We start from the raw sequence: 18949 nt of genomic DNA on the forward strand, positions 1-18949 counted from the left end.
GCTCGCCGGTGTGTACGAGATTAGTGGTCTCTAATGGGGGTTGTTCTGTGCAAACAAACTGACCATGCAGGTAAGCAATTCCGCGATTGATGGTGTAAATACAAGTTTTCTGACTTGTTACAGCTGATTTACTTGACAATTGTAAAAGAAAAGAAAAATAAATCCTGTAAGAAGTAATAAAGTGAGCAGCATGCCTGCATAGGAAACGATTAAGAAGTGGTGGTAGAGCGGGCAGCTGATGTAAATCCTTTATTCTGTGTACAAATCATTGTGTGTTATATTTGATTCAAGACCTCGGTACTGTGGTTATTAATCTAAGATCGACTGGGTGCACAGTTGTGAGCAGATCATTAGTGCTGCAATCTTCAAATTTAAATCTTATAAGGAGTCTACCTTTTTGTTGATCTTATTCTTTTCAAAGCAGACGTATCCCTTCTTAAAATAAATTGTGATTGTGAATTAAACTTGAGATTCGTTTTGAGAAATATCAGTTTAATTCATTCTAAAAGAATCTCTTTTAATTCACTATCAATTCTTAAAGTGGACTAAAGTGCAAAACGATGCTGTTTTATTTATTTGAACAAACTGCTATGTAGCTAATTGACAAGATGCTCCCCCCCGGCCTTTCAGTACCACAGACAGCGCCGGTGCCCCAGAGCGCTGCAGCCGAGGAGCCGGCGGACGAGTCCCCGGAGTTGAGGAGCTGTAACCCGCCCACCATCATAGTCACGGCCCCCTCCAACGAGGACCTCCGCCAGATCCCGCCGGAGTCGCCGCGCATTGTGGTCCGAGAGCCCCGGCCCGGAGTGCCGTACTACGCGGGCGCAGGTCGTCCTTTCTGTGTTAAAGCACAGACCACGAAGTGAATGCCTGGAGGTACCCCCTCTTCATTTTCTCACTAGTAGAAATGGCAGTAGTTTTAGCATTACGAGTAGGAGTAGTAGCATAGTTGTAGTTAGTATTGTTTTAGGCTACAGAAGTACTAGTCTAGACAAGTACCAGAATGTGTAGCTTTTTAAATGTACAGTAACTGTATAGTGCATTGCAATAAATAAGTTAATGCATTTAGTTCAGGAGGACAGTGAATTTAGTAAAAATGTGTAGATTTTGCAATAAAGTTAAGTATTAGAAGACGAAATATAGGCTGAAAGATTAGCAGTACGTGCCTTTGCAGGTTGGTGACGAAATGCTTATTAATGAGTTTTCAAGTAGTAGGACAATGGCATCTTTCTTTTTTCACTATTTTCATCTTAAAATTACATGATTTCGTTAACATCCATGTGGGTATTGTAATTCATTCAACAATAACACACATTTTCCATGCATATGGGATAATATTACATTCCTGCAAATGCGTTTCCCTTGTGCGTTAAAAACAAGAAAATGAAACGCGCGTTTTCAGTAGCGTGGCAGGGAACTCAGGGAAAGTTTATGGTTGTGCCTTGACTAAAGTGAAGTGTTGGCCGAGTGTGATTGTTGTGTAAGGAAGGAGCGCGCTGTGTGCGGGCATGTAAACATTTCTCATCTGTTAACGTGTGTCTCTTGCTTTCGCTACACAGCGGAGGTTGAAGCCTGATTTGACCGAGCACTGTGCTTCTTGTGAGGATGGAGTCCACAGAAGCCGAGCCAGATCCGATCAAACTGAGATCTATCAAGCACCACAGGACATTCACAGTCCCGCAGCAGGACAGGGTAACAGATTGCGCGCTTCCCTCTCATCTCTCTTTACAAACGTGCTAGTTTTAGTGCTCATAGACCGAGTGATTAATACAAATGCGTTTGCACAATTATGAGGAAGTGGATACGAAAGCAATACGCTGTCGTGTTTTTTATCCTGGCCGAATCACATTATTGACTTAGACAGACGCTGGTTAGAAGTTAAGGTAATCTGCTTATGAAACGAATGAGTCCGGTGCGTCAGTGACGCGGGAATTAGCGCGGCGCCGTGGGATACAGTCTGAGGCCAGGGCAGCATGGCAGGGGGGTGACGGTGTTTTGTTTCTCAGTCTCTTTAAAAAAAATCAAAACGGATGTACCAAATCAAATCTGGATTCCCCCCAAAAGGGCACTACATGATACTGCAACTATTGTGCCATTTATACTGTGTTTTAAATTACTTACAAATTGGCATAGTAATACTTTGTTATATAATTGTAAGATGTTTAAAATAGCTTACTAAAAATAAACACAACCATACTATGATGCAATAAAACTTTCAGTATCTGTGTTAAAAGAATTGGAGTAGATGATAGTTACAATCACAGTTCCACTATTTTATAAGATGAAATTCTAGAATAGTTTACCAGGTGTTGGTACAATAATTTGGGGGAAAAAAGCCAAGTGCTAAAAATATAGAAATTGCAGTATCTGTGCCAATTTCAACTCTTTAAAAGGTAATATTTACATGAAATGAATTAGTAATGGTCTTTTTTTTGTCTTGGTTATGGACCATTTCAGCTGGGGAACTGTAGGAGTGTGAAGGAGTTTGTGAAGCTCAATCGTATTGGTGAAGGAACCTATGGCATCGTGTGTAAGTCTTGACTGCTTTAGCACCAATCTGGCAGGCTCTGGATAAACCAATTAAACATCAGACTATGAAAGATGGCTATAGTGTCATTGAAAGACGTATCTTAGTGACAACTGCGTACAAAAATGATATATACCTATCTGTAATAATGTAGTATAAGTATTATTCCAACCACCCCAAAACAATACACACTTACAGAATGATATACTAATCCACTTTTACCACCTTTACAATTTGTGACAAATCACATTACTCAATTATTTAAAACCCAATATGGGATTATAATTTCTTATTTCTGACAGTACAAAATAGCAATATTGTTTATTGTTGTTACTTATACAGACCTCCTCAAATTTGATGGTACCCCTCCACAAAAAATGAAGAATGCACAATTTCCTCTGAAATAACTTGAAACAGAAAAGTGATTGGCATCCACCATTGTTTATTCCATAATTAATAGAAATCAGGCTTTGCTTTTGATGGGACCCTCAACCTAATATTTTGTTGCACAATCTTTAGAGGCAATCACTGCAATCAAATGGTTTCTGTAGCTCTCAATGAGATTTCTGCACCTGTTAACAGGTGGTTTGGCGCGCTCTTGCTGAGCAAACTTCTCCAGCTGTCTCAGGTTTGATGGGTGCCTTCTCCAGACTGCAGGTTTGTGCTTTTTCCATAGATGTTCGATAGGATTCAGATCAGGACTTATAGAAAGCCACTTCAGAACAGTCCAATGTTTTGTTCTGATGCATTCTTGGGTGCTTTTAGCTGTGTGTTTTGGGTCCTGTTGGAGGACCCATGACCTGCCACTGAGACAGAGCTTTCTAATACTGTGCAGTACATTTTGCTCCACAATGCCTTGATATTCTTGATTTCATTGTGCCCTGCACAGATTCAAGGCACCCTGTACCAGGTGCAGCAAAGCAGCCCTAAAACATAACCGCGCCTCCTCCATGTTTCACTGTAGGTATGGTGTTCTTTTCTTTAAAAGCTTTTTTTTGTCTGCGAACATAGAGCTGATGTGACTTGCCAACAAGCTCCAGTTTTGACTCATCTGTCCAGGACATTCTCTCAGAAGGATTGTGGCTTGTCAGTATGCATTTTAGCAAATTCCAGTCTGGCTTTTATGTTTTTCTTTAAAAAGTGGAGTCCTCCTGGGTCTTCTTCCATGGAGGCCACTTTCGGCAGTTATCCTTGGTTCTTTTTCTGCCATTCGCACTATCCTTCTGTTCAATCTGGGGCAGATTTTCCTCTTGTGGCCGCGCCCAGGGAGGTTGGCTACAGTTCCATGGACCTTGAACTTCTTAATAATATTTGTAACTGTTGTCACAGGAACGTCAAGCTGCTTGGAGATGGTCTTGTAGCCTTTACCTTTACCATGCTTGTCTATTTTCTTTCTGATCTCCTTTACATTAGTTTGGAATATCACTATAATCCAATTATTTATTATATTTCCTAAGGGGTACCAACAAATGTGTCCAGGCCATTTCTTTATAGAATGAGCAATAATTAATGTCTTTTCACAGCTTCTTTGCTTTATTCTATGACATACCAAAGGCATACAAGTATACATGATGCAATAGCTTTTAATTGTATCACTTTTCAGGAGGAATTATTTCAATTAGCTGTAAGGGTACCAACAAATTTGAGCATGTCTGTAGGTGTGTGTATGTGGATAAAGGGAACTTTTATTCAACTTTACTGTGGTCAACTATATTTTTCAATGGCAAAACCATAATCTCAGTACTTGATGGAAGATAGAAGCGTTTGGCAAACAAGAAGCCATGAAGTACAGGGCTTGTAGATTACAGGCTGGACACCATTTGCGCTTTTTTTTTCTTTCACAGACCGGGCCCGGGACACCAAGAGTGATGAGATTGTTGCCCTGAAGAAAGTGCGCATGGATAAGGAGAAAGATGGTGACTATTTATTTTATGGTGACCTTTTAAGGCCTGGAGATCAGATTGAACATTTGATCTAAAAATGTTGGTGATTCCATAAATGTAACTTTTATTTCTTGATTTATTTAGTAATATACTGGGCAAGCTCTCCTATAACCACAGTGCATTAGAATCTCCTGTGATGGTACAGGGATTGTAGCAGTCCGCTGAGATGATTAACAATAAGTGATTCCTTATCGATGTGTATTTATATATCAGTATACACAGAATGGGTTGGTGGATGCCTTAAACAACACTTACACAACAGATGTGTGAAGAACTTTCTTACCTGACACCCCCAACCTCCCCCCACTTTGTCTCCTCTTCCTGTGCGGCCTGAAGGGATCCCGATCAGCAGCCTGCGGGAGATAACATTGTTGCTGAAGCTCAGACACCCCAACATCGTGGAGCTCAATGAGGTGGTGGTAGGAAACCACCTAGAAAGGTATGGTGGACATGTACCCTTAATGTGGAAATGCTGGACGTGATGTTAGAGCACCATAGCAGGTCTCAGCAGAAGCAAAAGCAACTTAAATACTTAAATACTCTTGGCAACAGTATTTCGTATTTAAAGGGCACTGAGGTGTAGAACTACAGGCTGGCTGGGCTTCCTAAAGATCTCTTGCTTTCCCGAAGCTGGTGAGCCACGATAGCCGTCATACTTAGGATTGCAGACTCGGATAAAAGATCTGTGTCGGACCCACAGGGCCATTGATCACTGTCAGCGAGACCAGCGGGGATGTCAAATTACCCTGCTATAAATAGAGCCAGGGTCATGAGCGGGAACAATCTGGCCTGGGCTGCTGCCTGTCAGCTCCAAACCCAGGGAGAATAAGACTCTATTCCAGCCACAGCTGGCTGATCGTACAGATGAATGAAAAGGCAGTAGGCACTCGAATACTACTGAGGAACCTGTTCTAGAACGCCTTCCGAACTGTCCAGGGTTAGTTTTTTGTGCTCCAACCATTACCTTGTGTATTGTGTTACGTAGATCTCTCAGTGTTTTAAAGCTTTTGTTTTGTTTTTAAGGGGAAATAAATTAAAATGTTCAAAGGATGGAAATGCAGACAGTTCAAAAAAGTTCTCTGTGTGCGTTTGATTTCAGTATCTTCCTTGTGATGGGGTACTGTGAGCAGGACCTGGCCAGTCTACTGGAGAATATGCAGTCTCCATTCTCAGAGGCACAAGTGAGTTACTGATCATCTTCCTACCATTGCGTAGAACCTACTATCAATGTCAGACTTCACACTCCTCCTGTGTAGGGCTGGGCCCAGTTCTGCAGGCAACAGTGAAACCATCTGGGTGACATCAGATTAGATTCAGGCAGTGTCCCAGACAGTCCTCCTCACAATGAGGTGCAGGGGGAAGATGGGTGGGGTTTAAGGATGTGGTCCTGAATCTTTTCCTCCGTGCCTCACAGGTGAAGTGTATCGTTCTCCAGCTCCTGAAGGGATTGCTTTACCTGCACGAGAACTTCATTGTCCACAGGTAAGTAGGGGCTGCTGCTAGGTTTTGTTTCACCACTGTAGACCATACTCAAATATTCCACACAGCGGGGCTACACGGGATAGATAGTGGAGATCAGTGGGTGTCCTGTGATTGCCTTTTACTCTGTGAACCATGTCAGCTTGTTGCGGAGCGAGCGATCATATCACAGCAAGGATACCGAAGTCAAATCCCCCAGTTAAAGAATGTCAGGGTTAGACTTTAAAATAACATTCAAATTCATAACAAGTTATCTGTACCTACAGCAAAGAAAATTGAATGGCTTTCAGAGTTCCTGCTATTTCAGATGCTTCATATTTTTTCATGCGTGTCTCTTGTAGGGATCTGAAGGTGTCCAATCTGCTCATGACAGACAAAGGCTGTGTGAAGATAGGTGAGATGACCATTCTGCACCTTGGTTTACACGAGGAACTGTGTCTTTCAATGATCATCACAACATTTTATTGTTTGATTTGGAGTGCTTTGGAGCATGTTGTTTGATAGTTGGGTATTGAGTGTCTGACAACATTACCTGGCAGATACATTGAACTTGTGCCTGAAGATTATGAACTTGCATGTAAGGAGAGCCAGAAATAGAAAGTCTCTTTTTTTATTTTAACTTGACTGGTCTAGATCTTGTTTTACACAGTGAAAGAGAGACATTCCAAATGAAACCCAGTACGTAGATTGTCAGTGTTTAATAAAATATAAATGTTAACTAAAATATATAGAAATATTGGGCTCCATGTATTTGTATGTTTACAACAAATGCCTGATGATTCATGATTGCCCTCCTGTGGAGATATACAGTACTGCATCTGCACATTGAGAACTGTAGTGTCAGGTGTAGACCACAAACCCAGCCCTCAATGGCCAGGCGCCTACAAGCTTTATAGGCATCACTCAGTTAAAAATCTTGAATCAACTGTTCACTTGACTTATCCTAATACTTAAATTATGTAATTAAGACCTGAGGAGAATTGAAATCCCATTTTGTCAATTTCCTTTTGTCCGGTTTAACAATAACAATGCGTTGGCTTGTTGTATTGGAAAGGACAATGTATGCAGAACATGTCTCTGAGAAACATGTTCAGTAACTCAAACGGAAGATTAGGCTTTGGTTTAGATTGCAGGTAAAAGGCTTTTATTTGAACATTTCTAACACTACTTGTCATTTTTCTCCAGCTGATTTTGGTCTGGCCAGAGCCTATGGTGTCCCCCTCAAACCCATGACTCCTAAAGTGGTGACACTCTGGTGAGTGTTTTTGTTTTTTGCCAGTATTTCTTCCTTATTCCCTAGAATAGTCAAAAGGCAGATTTCTGAACTGTGACTTCAGATGGATTTTGTGTTTTCCACATGAAGCCTGACAAAGGAAATTTGTGTGGTTAGTGTCTCACTTCTGATTTTGTAAGGCTCTGCAACCCACTGCTGCCTAGCAAATAATACAATTGAGAATAAGATCGAATTTAGAGGAACTGGAAAATTGCCAGTGAAGAAACTAAATGACTCGGATGCAAGGTCGTTTTGTCCTGCATTTATATTTCATTCGAGACTATGAGTTATCAAGCACTGGATATACCGGTCAGTTTGTGTCTTTGTATTTTGGCATAACCAGCTTAATAACGTAACTGAATTAACAAAACCCAACAGGACCCAGGACCTAATAAATTGTCCACATTAGTATAGCTTATGGATTAAGGTCGCCCTAATGAGAGTTATCCCTTTTTCGCTGTTTTACCCCTTCAGGTACAGAGCGCCAGAGCTACTCCTCGGTACGAAAACGCAAACCACTGCTATCGACATGTGGTAAGGCAAAGCTGTGTTTAAATGGTGTGATGTTGCGATTCCTTTCCATTAGGATTTTGACCCTGTACCTTTCTCCCAAAGGGCTGTGGGCTGCATCCTAGCCGAGTTATTGGCCCACAAGCCTCTGCTCCCTGGCAGCTCAGAGATCCAGCAGATCGACCTCATAATTCAGCTGCTGGGGACGCCCAATGAAAACATTTGGCCGGTAAGCCCCAGAACTCCATCTGTGTTCTCCATCACCCTCTGCTCCATGCGCAGGATGTGTTAGGGTGTGCTCTGTTTCGTGGTGAATGCTTTGTCACAGTGAAATTATCTGTTGTCCAGTGCTATGTGTATGAGACTTAATGCTGTGTTCCTGTTCAACCCCAGGGCTTCACCAGGCTGCCTCTGGTGGGGCAGTACACACTGAGGAAGCAGCCCTATAACAACCTGAAGAATAAGTTCACCTGGCTGTCTGAGGCCGGCCTGCGTCTGCTCAACTTCCTCTTCATGTATAACCCCAAGCGCAGGTGCAGCGTTTGCTCATATCTAGGGCATTTATAGGGAACATCTTTTCTCAGTGCATACAGACCTGGAAACAGTGGCAATTCACATCAGCTCACTCACTGACTGACACAATTAAGTCAGGGGGACTGGAATTAAGAAAGGTCCTGTGTCTCTCCAGGACCAGGAGTGAGGACCACTAAACCACTACCTTAGCCTTCATACATATTGTCATTTTGTTGTTTTACCCTGAAACCGTATTTGCTCAGTTTTGCGAGTGCTAATCGGCTCCTCTCTTTACAGGGCCGCAGCCAAGGACTCCCTGGAAAGCTCCTACTTCAAAGAGAAGCCATTGCGTAAGTAACCAAAAAAAGCCAAAAAGGGTGTCATTTTCACTCTGGTGTTATTGAACTTTTGTAGTGGTGTTCCCGATTCCCATCCTCTCCCTGTCTCTCTGGACAGCCTGTGAGCCAGAGCTGATGCCCACGTTCCCTCATCACCGCAACAAGAGGGCCGCCCCTGCTGCTGAGAAACAATCAAAACGCAGCAAGGTGTAAGCCAATCAGGAGCTCAGTGAGGAGGCAACCCGGTAATGAACGGCAATACAGTAAAATCCAAAACAGAAAATATGTATCCACAGATTAAGTATAATGACTAACTGTAATTAACTTTTCTCTACTGGTGTCTCCCTCCTCCAAACCAGCAACTGCAGCTTCATCCTGTTATTCATTACATCATGGCGGAGTGTCATCGGACAGCTTACTTATACAAGATATGAAGGATACTTATCTGGGTGTGAATTTCCTCTTCTGTACAGGTGGACTGAAGGAACAAGAGATGCGCTCAGCAAGATGGGATTACCAGCACCATGCAGCTTGGAAAACAATGTGTTGTGAGAGAAGTCATTTTGTTTACCAGCTATGTTTTCAGTAATCGATTTATTAGAAAACTAAAACAGGGATTCATTTGGACTGGAGAAGCTCTACAATATGTACAATATATGGATCTCAAGGACTGGACCAATTCCAATGTTTTTGTTAAATTACATTTATTTTTTTTGCAAGGCTACCATCATTCCAATAATTGATGTCAAAATGCCACCATGTGTGATCTTTGCTTCTGATGAACAGTAATGGAAAGTGTATGTATGCACAGTATTATATAGTCTCCCAAAGGAAACCTCACGAGCCTGAAGACAAGTTAAGTGAAGAATATATGCGTCTGTTTGGAAACTAAGATTTTACTGCCAAAAGCCATAGACTGACATGATGATGATGAGGGTAGTATAGAGTATTATACTGACCACAAGATCACAGGAGTTTGGGTTCAGTGTGGATGATGCAGTTGTCTTTGCTTTACCCGGGTCAAGTTGGCAGTATTTCCTATAATGGAGTCCCATTCACAGGGGAGTCAGACCCTCTCTGTACATGCAGCGCTGCAGAGCCCAGGAAAAACATCGGATCTGTGCCACACTTAGGCTGACAAATTGCTTTCCCTCTGTCAGATGTGCACACTTGCACTAGGCTTTCCATAAATATAGAAGACATGCTGAATATCTCCAATGTGAAACCTCTTGCTGGCTACTCTTCTTTAAATGCTGCACATGTTCCTTGGGTCAGTTACAAGACTCAAGAGCCACAGGCTTGGTTTTCATAGCTGAAGGGATCACTTTTCTGGCAGACTCATGGCTGGACAGAATCTGCATCTTGAAAAACAGACAATTTAATAAAAAAACATTTTTTTTATTTTAAATACAAGCACATGCTGAGATTTGACTTTGGTTAGCACTGGTGTATATCCTTGTCTGATTGGAGTACACTTTTTCTCATTAAAAAGGGAACAGTTTAGCAAACATTCTCTACTTCTTCCATAAGAAATGGCATCGGAGGGGAAATACCCATAGTACATTTGCATACAATTGAGCTGTAGCCATATTAATTGTACATTGTAACTTTTGTATCCATGGGTGAAATATCAGCCTTTGAAATGAGTGTTTGCTTCAGTTCTTGCCTGCTGTACAAGGCCAAGACACTGGAGGGACAGCTCTGTTTGTCTGCTCTGTTTTTTGTGCTTGTAAATGAAGGCTGTATTCTCACAGTCAGCTGTGGAACCGTTTTGGGAAAAAAAGGGGATCTCAATTGTACATCAGCTAACTCTACAGTAGATTGCTCCGTTATTCCTGATGGTAATAATGTAACTGCAATTCTGCAAGTGTCTGTTTGGGGAGGGGGTGGGGATGGCACCAAACAGTGTGTGTATACAGTGAGGGGAAAAAAGTATTTGATCCCCTGCTGATTTTGTATGTTTGCCCACTGACAAATAAATGATCAGTCTATAATTTTAATGGTAGGTGTATTTTAACAATGAGAGACAGAATAACAACAAAAAAATCCAGAAAAACGCATTTCAAAAAAGTTATAAATTGATTTGCATTTTAATGAGGGAAATAAGTATTTGATCCCCTATCAATCAGCAAGATTTCTGGCTCCCAGGTGTCTTTTATACAGACAACGAGCTGAGATTAGGAGCACTCTCTTAAAGGGAGTGCTCCTGATCTCAGCTCGTTACCTGTATAAAAGACACCTGTCCACAGAAGCAATCAATCAATCAGATTCCAAACTCTCCACCATGGCCAAGACCAAAGAGCTGTCCAAGGATGTCAGGGACAAGATTGTAGACCTACACAAGGCTGGAATGGGCTACAAGACCATCGCCAAGCAGCTTGGTGAGAAGGTGACAACAGTTGGTGCGATTATTCGCAAATGGAAGAAACACAAAATAACTGTCAGTCTCCCTCGGTCTGGGGCTCCATGCAAGATCTCACCTCGTGGAGTTTCAATGATCATGAGAACGGTGAGGAATCAGCCCAGAACTACACGGGAGGATCTTGTTAATGATCTCAAGGCAGCTGGGACCATAGTCACCAAGAAAACAATTGGTAACACACTACGCCGTGAAGGACTGAAATCCTGCAGCGCCCGCAAGATCCCCCTGTTCAAGAAAGCACATGTACAGGCCCGTCTGAAGTTTGCCAATGAACATCTGAATAATTCAGAGGAGAACTGAGTGAAAGTGTTGTGGTCAGATGAGACCAAAATTGAGCTTTTTGGCATCAACTCAACTCGCCGTGTTTGGAGGAGGAGGAATGACCCCAAGAACACCATCCGCACCGTCAAACATGGAGGTGGAAACATTATGCTTTGGGGGTGTTTTTCTGCTAAGGGGATGGGACAACTGCACCACATCAAAGGGACGATGGACGGGGCCATGTACCGTCAAATCTTGGGTGAGAACCTCCTTCCCTCAGCCAGGGCATTGAAAATGAGTCGTGGATGGGTATTCCAGCATGACAATGACCCAAAACACACAGCCAAGGCAACAAAGGAGTGGCTCAAGAAGAAGCACATTAAGGTCCTGGAGTGGCCTAGCCAGTCTCCAGACCTTAATCCCATAGACAATCTGTGGAGGGAGCTGAAGGTTCGAGTTGCCAAACGTCAGCCTCGAAACCTTAATGACTTGGAGAGGATCTGCAAAGAGGAGTGGGACAAAATCCCTCCTGAGATGTGTGCAAACCTGGTGGCCAACTACAAGAAACGTCTGACCTCTGTGATTGCCAACAAGGGTTTTGCCACCAAGTACTAAGTCGAAGGGGTCAAATACTTATTTCCCTCATTAACATGCAAATCAATTTATAACTTTTTTGAAATGCGTTTTTATGGATTTTTTTGTTGTTATTCTGTCTCTCACTGTTAAAATACACCTACCATTAAAATTATAGACTGATCATTTCTTTGTCAGTGGGCAAACGTACAAAATCAGCAGGGGATCAAATACTTTTTTCCCTCACTGTAGATGCAATGTTAAAATACTGAAATTTGTTTAGTTCTTGTAAATAAATTTCATTTTCAGATCAAAATGGTTGTCATTGTGTGGAAACCAGTCCAGTGTTCACAATACAGGCAATTTACCAATCCAACTAGTAATGATTGTGTCTCCAAATACATGCAATTTTACCTCAACATTCAATGCTCTGGGTTAATAAAGTGCAGCGTGTGGTACATTAATTTCAAGAATTTAATATCCAGCAGCCATGGACAAAGCAGCTGCATTTCATAAGACCTAGTTACTAGTGCGAAAAAGACAGGAGATAGATAACAAAATGACAATCAATCTTTTCTGTGTTAGATATTTCTTGGACTTTATTAGTACCCTTTTCAAGCATATTTAAAATCCAAATCAGTGCAATCCTGTTTCCAGGAAGACAGTGTTGAAATGGCACCCCTTTTCAGTATCAGACTAACTGACTGAATTACAATAGTAGTTTGTGCAATGCTGTGTGTTAAGGCAGTGAGGTTTATCTGATTTGTATGCATTTTATATATTATACCTTTTTCACATGACTATCCCCTTCCCTCAGTCTCTTCATGGTGTGTTCTAAGTGCTCCTTTAATTGTCCCAAGAGTGTTCAAATCAGACTTCAATTATTTTGGAAGACCATACACCCTGATGTCTTAAACTTGTTTCAGTGGCATCCCAGAACTAAAACATCTTAAAGGCATGAGTATTATATAAATGTTTCATCTTCCTACCTACCTTTCATAACTAGAATTTGTTTTTAAGTAAGCAAAGAATATCTGAAGTCAAGAACATTTCCCCTGAATTGTAGGAAAAAAAGAAAAAGCAGAAAACTGGTACCTAAAATTCTACAATTGGCCAATAATGTGACCTTGAATAGTTTTAGAAGGATTTACATTTCCTACAGAAACCTGTAAGGGAGGACTAATTAGGCCATATTTTGTATGAGAAACTAATATTTTCTTTTCCAGGCATCCACACATCTGTAGCATATATTAAATAAGGAGTATCAAATGTGATTGCTATACTTTGAGTGACCCATTGCTTTTATTGTAATAAATGTGTTACTCAGGAACCCAAAGTTATAATTTGAGGTCTGTTAATAGTGACACTTCTGCACACATTTAAGAGGCCGGCTTTTATTCCAGTTCAGGAGACTTCAGTGCAAATATTAGACTTGTTGATTATATTATTTAAGCCAAAGCAGAGTATATGAGGAAATCCCTTTTCCTTTCTATACCTGAAAGAGGCATTTTAAACCTCAGAGGATTCATGTGTACACTGGTAGCCGCAAGTGCATTCCATGGGCCTTTTAAACCAACAATTTTTGCAATGCACAGTGCAACAGTTCATGCATACGTAATATCCTGAACTTGTGCACCCAGCAGTGGCTGAACACTTGTCAATGGATTTCACATCGTGCATCTTTAAACAGCCTTCTGCCTTGAGACATAGGAAACTGTGGAACTCAAAGCAAGATGTGCATGCCAAGCTAGGGAGCTCTCTATCTGAATTACATGAGTGCCTGCGGTACTGCGGCTCTTTCCTAGTCAATTCCTTCCTCTTAGTATGATCAGATTCAAGAAAAGTTGTTTGGTGCCTCTGAAGGCAGGCTTTCCCTTCTTCACAGAGGTGGTCATGGTAGAGGCAACATGTTATGCATGCCAAGTGAGGCTGACGACCATCAGTTATACAGCTGTGCTTTACCCACTCCGGAGCCTGTTCTACAGAATTACCATAGCCTGGCAGCAAACTCTTCTCAACACCCTTTTCTGTCTTAGGACAGGACTCGGTGGAAATCAGACTGGACCTTTTAACAGAACCTAATTCCTCCAGTACTGCGCTGATCAGTCTCTCGTCTTCCACGTCCGTCAAATTAATTGCATGTTTACTTCCATCACACTGCTCTAAAATGTTGCAATCACGGCAATGAATCCTCTGGCACTTGAGGCATTTATAAAGATAGGCACTTCTTTTTTTCACACATTTGCAGACTTCAATTGTGTCATTTCCCTTGCCGTCACTGTGACGGTCCCCCCTGCTGGAGGGAGGGCTTGCTTCTGCGTTAGTTAGAGAAGTGTTCTGCAGCTGCCAGGTCACAGTGCTCAAGTAATGATCGGCAGCGTGTGTGTTTCCAGGAGAGGATTTCACTTTGAGGGAGTGATTGCCTCCTGTAGACCTGGCTGTTGTGCTGTGTTCACCCTGACTTTGCAGTGACTCCCGTTCTTTCCTTGGTGTAAGGGATGAAGTGGAGATCTGGCTAGCAATCCCGTGTTGGTGGTCCTCTCCATTCAGGAGCATCCCCTCAGCAGTGTAGAGATCTATCTCAGTGTCAGGTCCTAGTTTGCCTCCAGTGCTCCAGTCACTGTGTTCGGCTTTTCTCGAGGAGGCCATCCTGTGCTTAAGGTTACTCACGGCCTCATCCAGGCTCCTGGACTTCCGTCTCTCCTGGATCAGGTCGTCAGCACTCACTTTCACCCCAATCAGTTTCTTGGCCATGCCCTGCAGGAGGTCACACTCACAACGGGCTACAAAGAAGCCACAGGCCACCCGGAGCAGAGTGTCAGGGGGCGGCATGGAGGCCAACTCCAGCTGGTGCCTGTCCCGCTCCCTGTAGCCCATCTTCTGGAACAACTGCAGCAGGGAGTCCACTGAGAAGGTGGGCTTCAGGTAGTGGGTGTAAACTCCTGAGAAAGTCTTAGAGAAAAACTAGTTTTAATAGCATTGTTGGGATACATATGTATATGAACATGAGTATACATAAATACAATTGTAGATTGCGGCTTCAGACTTTACTGATCTTACGGGTCTGAGGAGTTAAATAGCACTGCCTCTTTTCAGTTGTTTCTCTACAACAGGATAGCTGGCCTTTTCACCACTTAATTTGCATCCCTTTCAACTTTTAGTTTTTATTAAATACACATCTATAACCCATAAACCATCAACTAGAACAAACAAATGGAGGAATCTTATACCTCTGATATAAAACAATATGAATAAGACTTAAATTGCTGCTTTGCTGTGGTTTTACAAATATCAGAAGGTTCCCACACAGGGATGGTAATAAAACATCACAATCATTGACATACCTTAATGATCTTGAACTCCTGCCTCCAGGGGCACAAGTAGAGGTTGAGGGTGGCCAGCTCCAGCACCTCGAAGGCCTTGCGGAGTCTGTTCAGGCCGAGATGCAGACTGGGTGCGCTCAGGAGGGTGGTGCTGATCAGCTGGAAGGCATCGTTCTTCAGGTAGCTGTGGAGCTCCTGGCCCTCCCCCTGTAGCAGCAGTTTCTGGGTGGTGTCGATCAAGGAGGCATCCTGACACACCAGCTCAGACAGGCCCTCCTCCACCCTGCGCTGCACGGCCACACGGTACTCCTCACATAAGTCCCTCTTTCCTCGCTTGCTCATCCTGGAGTGACAGACACGCACCACCTTGATCAGAGATGCTCACTTCCATCGATAAACACACTCCATTTCCAAATGTGTCGATGACCACTTTGCTGTTCTATAGGTATGAAGACACCACCAGCCAGAGCCACAGCCCTGATTCTGGAGAGTCCTGGGCATTTTACAGCCACAATCGCGAACGTGAATAGAAACATGGAAAATATTGCTAGTTTTGTTTCTTGTTATAAGGTTTTATAAACACAGTGCCTATCCCTCTGACTGGTAGTTATGCAGGAGAACTGGAATGGGCACAGTTGGAAAAAAGCACTGGAAAAATGTATCCAGTGAGTTTCAGTGCACCACTTTGTATTATAACCCATTTCCTGTTCTTATTCTTAAAAACATGCTTGATAAAGACCTGCAAATAGTGTTTAGACCAATTCAAGACTCAAGAACCAGCAGACCCTGTCCCCCCAGAATCAGAAGTGAATATGACTTTTTTAACCAATTATTAAGGTAACTTCTAAACAACAATCACAAAATGTCCTGGGTGTGGTTGGAAGAGTCAACAAAAATATTGCACAGAGGCCAGTGAACACTTACAGGAAATCAGGGACGCTTTCTGAAATAAGCGCAGCTAAAAAAATGTAGAAAAACCAGCTGGACCTCTCATGTAAGAATGTTATGTAGACAGCAGTCCTACATTAAAAAGGAAACCTGATTAAAACTCATCTGAAAACACACTGGAGAGTGCAGACTGGAAACTGTGTAACACTGCCTGAGAGTTTGTATGGGCAAGAGTGACACTGTGAAATCGTTTGAAAATGTAGCACAATACTAATTATAGGAAAAAACCCTTTACACTATACAGGGCATGCGGAACATGCTCAAGATGAGTGGATATTTAGATAAAAGGTGCAGAAGTGGTGGGCGAGCATTATATTTTGGGGAACCAATATGTCTCTCTATTAATACTAAAACAAAAATAGAAAATGTAATTCACAAGTAATGTAAAGCACTGTTGTAAGTCACTTCACAAGAAAAGAATGCTCAAACCACTTTAGTGACAGTATTACAAATATTAAAATAAAATGTCTCACAGACATGCAATTGGTGGAAATAAAACTAAAACAAACTCTGCAATTTCTAGGAAAATGGATCACATAGCCCTGGTTCTAAATAAAGCAGACTACTACTGTTTTATCAATACTGAAGTATTAACAAAAGGCTGAAGCCAGTTGAACATTTGACATACATAGCAAACCGTGTTATACAGCTGTCAGCAAACAGCAGACCGTGCTCCTTGTCTTGAATACATCACATTTTGTTTGACACGTCTGTCTACATTTTCACAAAAATACACGTTTTTATCGCCATCCAAAAACATAACTATTTTAAGACAAACGCCACAACACAAAGTATACGACACAGTGGCCGAAAGCATTGCGTGTTAGGAAGCGACATCTCTCTGCAAATTATAAATCAGCGACCACTGAAAACAAAGACGGTGCCCACATTGCAGACGAAATACGAAAGTGAAAGCGGCTACATTGAAAACTATAAAGTAAATAACATTCAACATTAAAATCAATTAATCCAACTGACAGCTAAAGAGATGTACACACAGGAGCTAAGACGACAAAATACTGAAACAATCTGGGCTATTCAGCATTCTGTATTGTAAATGCTAACTCACCCAAACTACAAGGGCGACGACAAAAAAAGACAAAAGAAATACACACACATTTCCTAAACGTACCTTTAGTCCTTGTGCTTTCTGATGTGTTAACTGACAAACTTTCAGACAGCAGCGCGGAATCGAAACTAGTCGTTTGAACGCTTCAGCTCAAAACTGGGTTTCGTTTTCCCCAGGCAAAATAAACGGTACAAATCCGGTTTATGATATGAAGATAAGTAATTTATTTTAGTGTACGGTGTTGAACCTTTGACACGAACTTCCTCCTGTAAGTGTAACTAATTTTCGGCTGCGCTAGGCGGACAGTGACGGCACAGCGCGTCTCAATACAAGCCGTTTCCGTGCGTGCGGGGGCGGGACTAGGCGAGCTGCCGGTTGACGTCATCAGATGCGCTACACGTCATTATCCATTGATTGATTGGTTTACAGACACTATTGAAGGTTTTAATAACTCTACATGAGATTGATCTGAAACATAGAGCCAGGTAAACTGAAATGATTTGGGACTTTGTCCGTTTCTAGCCCTATAAAAATGTTGTGTTCTGGTTAAAAAACACTAAGCACAGGGAAAAGGTATGAAGGATGGAAGGTTTATGGGTCTTTCATGTGCTCTATTTACTGCTATTTGTCACCTCAGATTGGGCATTGTAATAATTCACTGATTCCAGTCAAGACTTTTCAGGACTTGGCTGGCAGTGGATATGGAGTATAGGCTGGCCTACAACTTCTGGGCCACCCAAGCCATGATAGATTATTACAAAAAGTATAGTTTCAAAACCCATACGACAGTTCTGTAATCGTAATCATCATCATCATCATCATCATCACATGCAGTCTTTTGTATATTGTACCATTGTTATATAATTTCTGTAAAAAGTCAATGGTGGATTATATGAAATTATATATTATATTATATTAAAATTATACAATATAGGCCTAGTTGACATGACACTTCACAATACCAACAAAAACAACACAAATGTTTGTATTGAAAATATATATAATATGCATCAAAACCTTTAAGAAGCTACAAAATAATTCTGACACAGCTTCTTTTCCTCACAAACATGTATTATTTTTAATTATTTTTAAAAAGGTGCCATATTTGGTATAGCAAAAGCAAGGATCTACTGCACAAACACAGATGTATGTACTTGTCAGGGAAACACATTGCATATATTGAGTACTGAAGAACCCAGTTTCGATGCACAGATGATAAATGTATTTATTTTACATGCCTGGCCCGAGAGGCTCTGACATGGAAGCTCTGCACCTGAGCGGAGTCTCTCTCTGATCAGCAGAAGTTAACAGCTTTTATACAATGCATGGCATGTGGTTCAGTGGGCAGGGTCAGTCACAGGTTTCCCAAAGTGTTGTCTTGAGGTCAGGTCCCTGACCCTTGTAATGTTTTTGGCTGTCTTCCTGAGGAGGGGGGTCATCATGGAAGCAGGTGTTTTCCTGTTATGGCATACAAACTGTCCAATCTCATAGTTTTCTTTAAGATGGACAATGAGGTAATCAATCACTATAATGTAACATCTTCAGCCTTGAGAGAAGAACAGCAAATCCACAAACAAACACTAAGCAAACTGGTATCTGTGGGCTATTTATCTGTTTGGGTGTTCCTCTTATCATAATGAACAGAAGTCAAAGCGGAGAGAAGAATGTCTAGAGGATATGCCCTGAACAACTGCCTGTCGCTAGCTCAATAAATCTAATTTGCTCGGTCTGCATACTATTATTAATATAAAACATTATAGAGTTTATACT

The 18949-nt window shown here is 41.8% G+C and overlaps 2 protein-coding genes across 4 annotated transcripts; one reads left to right on the plus strand and one right to left on the minus strand.

Moving 5' to 3' along the window:
- Positions 1-741: 741 nt before the first annotated feature.
- cdk10 (cyclin dependent kinase 10) lies at positions 742-10583 on the plus strand. 2 transcript variants are annotated; one of them, XM_066713904.1, is made up of 15 exons: positions 742-876; positions 1560-1692; positions 2458-2530; positions 4372-4443; positions 4807-4909; positions 5570-5651; positions 5885-5952; positions 6291-6343; positions 7135-7204; positions 7697-7756; positions 7838-7961; positions 8126-8265; positions 8543-8595; positions 8702-8828; positions 8943-10583. In XM_066713904.1, exons 2-14 carry the CDS (start codon positions 1606-1608, stop codon positions 8794-8796), a joined length of 1080 nt encoding a protein of 359 aa, XP_066570001.1. In that variant the 5' UTR covers positions 742-876; positions 1560-1605; the 3' UTR covers positions 8797-8828; positions 8943-10583. The 2 variants fall into 2 exon arrangements, with proteins under 2 accessions (XP_066570001.1, XP_066570002.1); XM_066713905.1 differs by lacking the exon at positions 742-876 and having other exon boundaries at positions 1469-1692; positions 9057-10583.
- A 1503-nt stretch (positions 10584-12086) lies between these two features.
- On the minus strand, positions 12087-17521 carry spata2l (spermatogenesis associated 2-like). 2 transcript variants are annotated; one of them, XM_066713906.1, is made up of 3 exons: positions 17243-17521; positions 15184-15505; positions 12087-14791 (listed from the first exon to the last, which is right to left on the minus strand). In XM_066713906.1, exons 2-3 carry the CDS (start codon positions 15502-15504, stop codon positions 13349-13351), a joined length of 1764 nt encoding a protein of 587 aa, XP_066570003.1. In that variant the 5' UTR covers position 15505; positions 17243-17521; the 3' UTR covers positions 12087-13348. The 2 variants fall into 2 exon arrangements, with proteins under 2 accessions (XP_066570003.1, XP_066570004.1); XM_066713907.1 differs by lacking the exon at positions 17243-17521 and adding an exon at positions 16087-17228.
- Positions 17522-18949: the final 1428 nt, after the last annotated feature.

The sequence above is a fragment of the Amia ocellicauda genome, chromosome 9 (genome assembly GCF_036373705.1).
Source record: "Amia ocellicauda isolate fAmiCal2 chromosome 9, fAmiCal2.hap1, whole genome shotgun sequence".
NCBI lineage: Eukaryota > Metazoa > Chordata > Actinopteri > Amiiformes > Amiidae > Amia > Amia ocellicauda.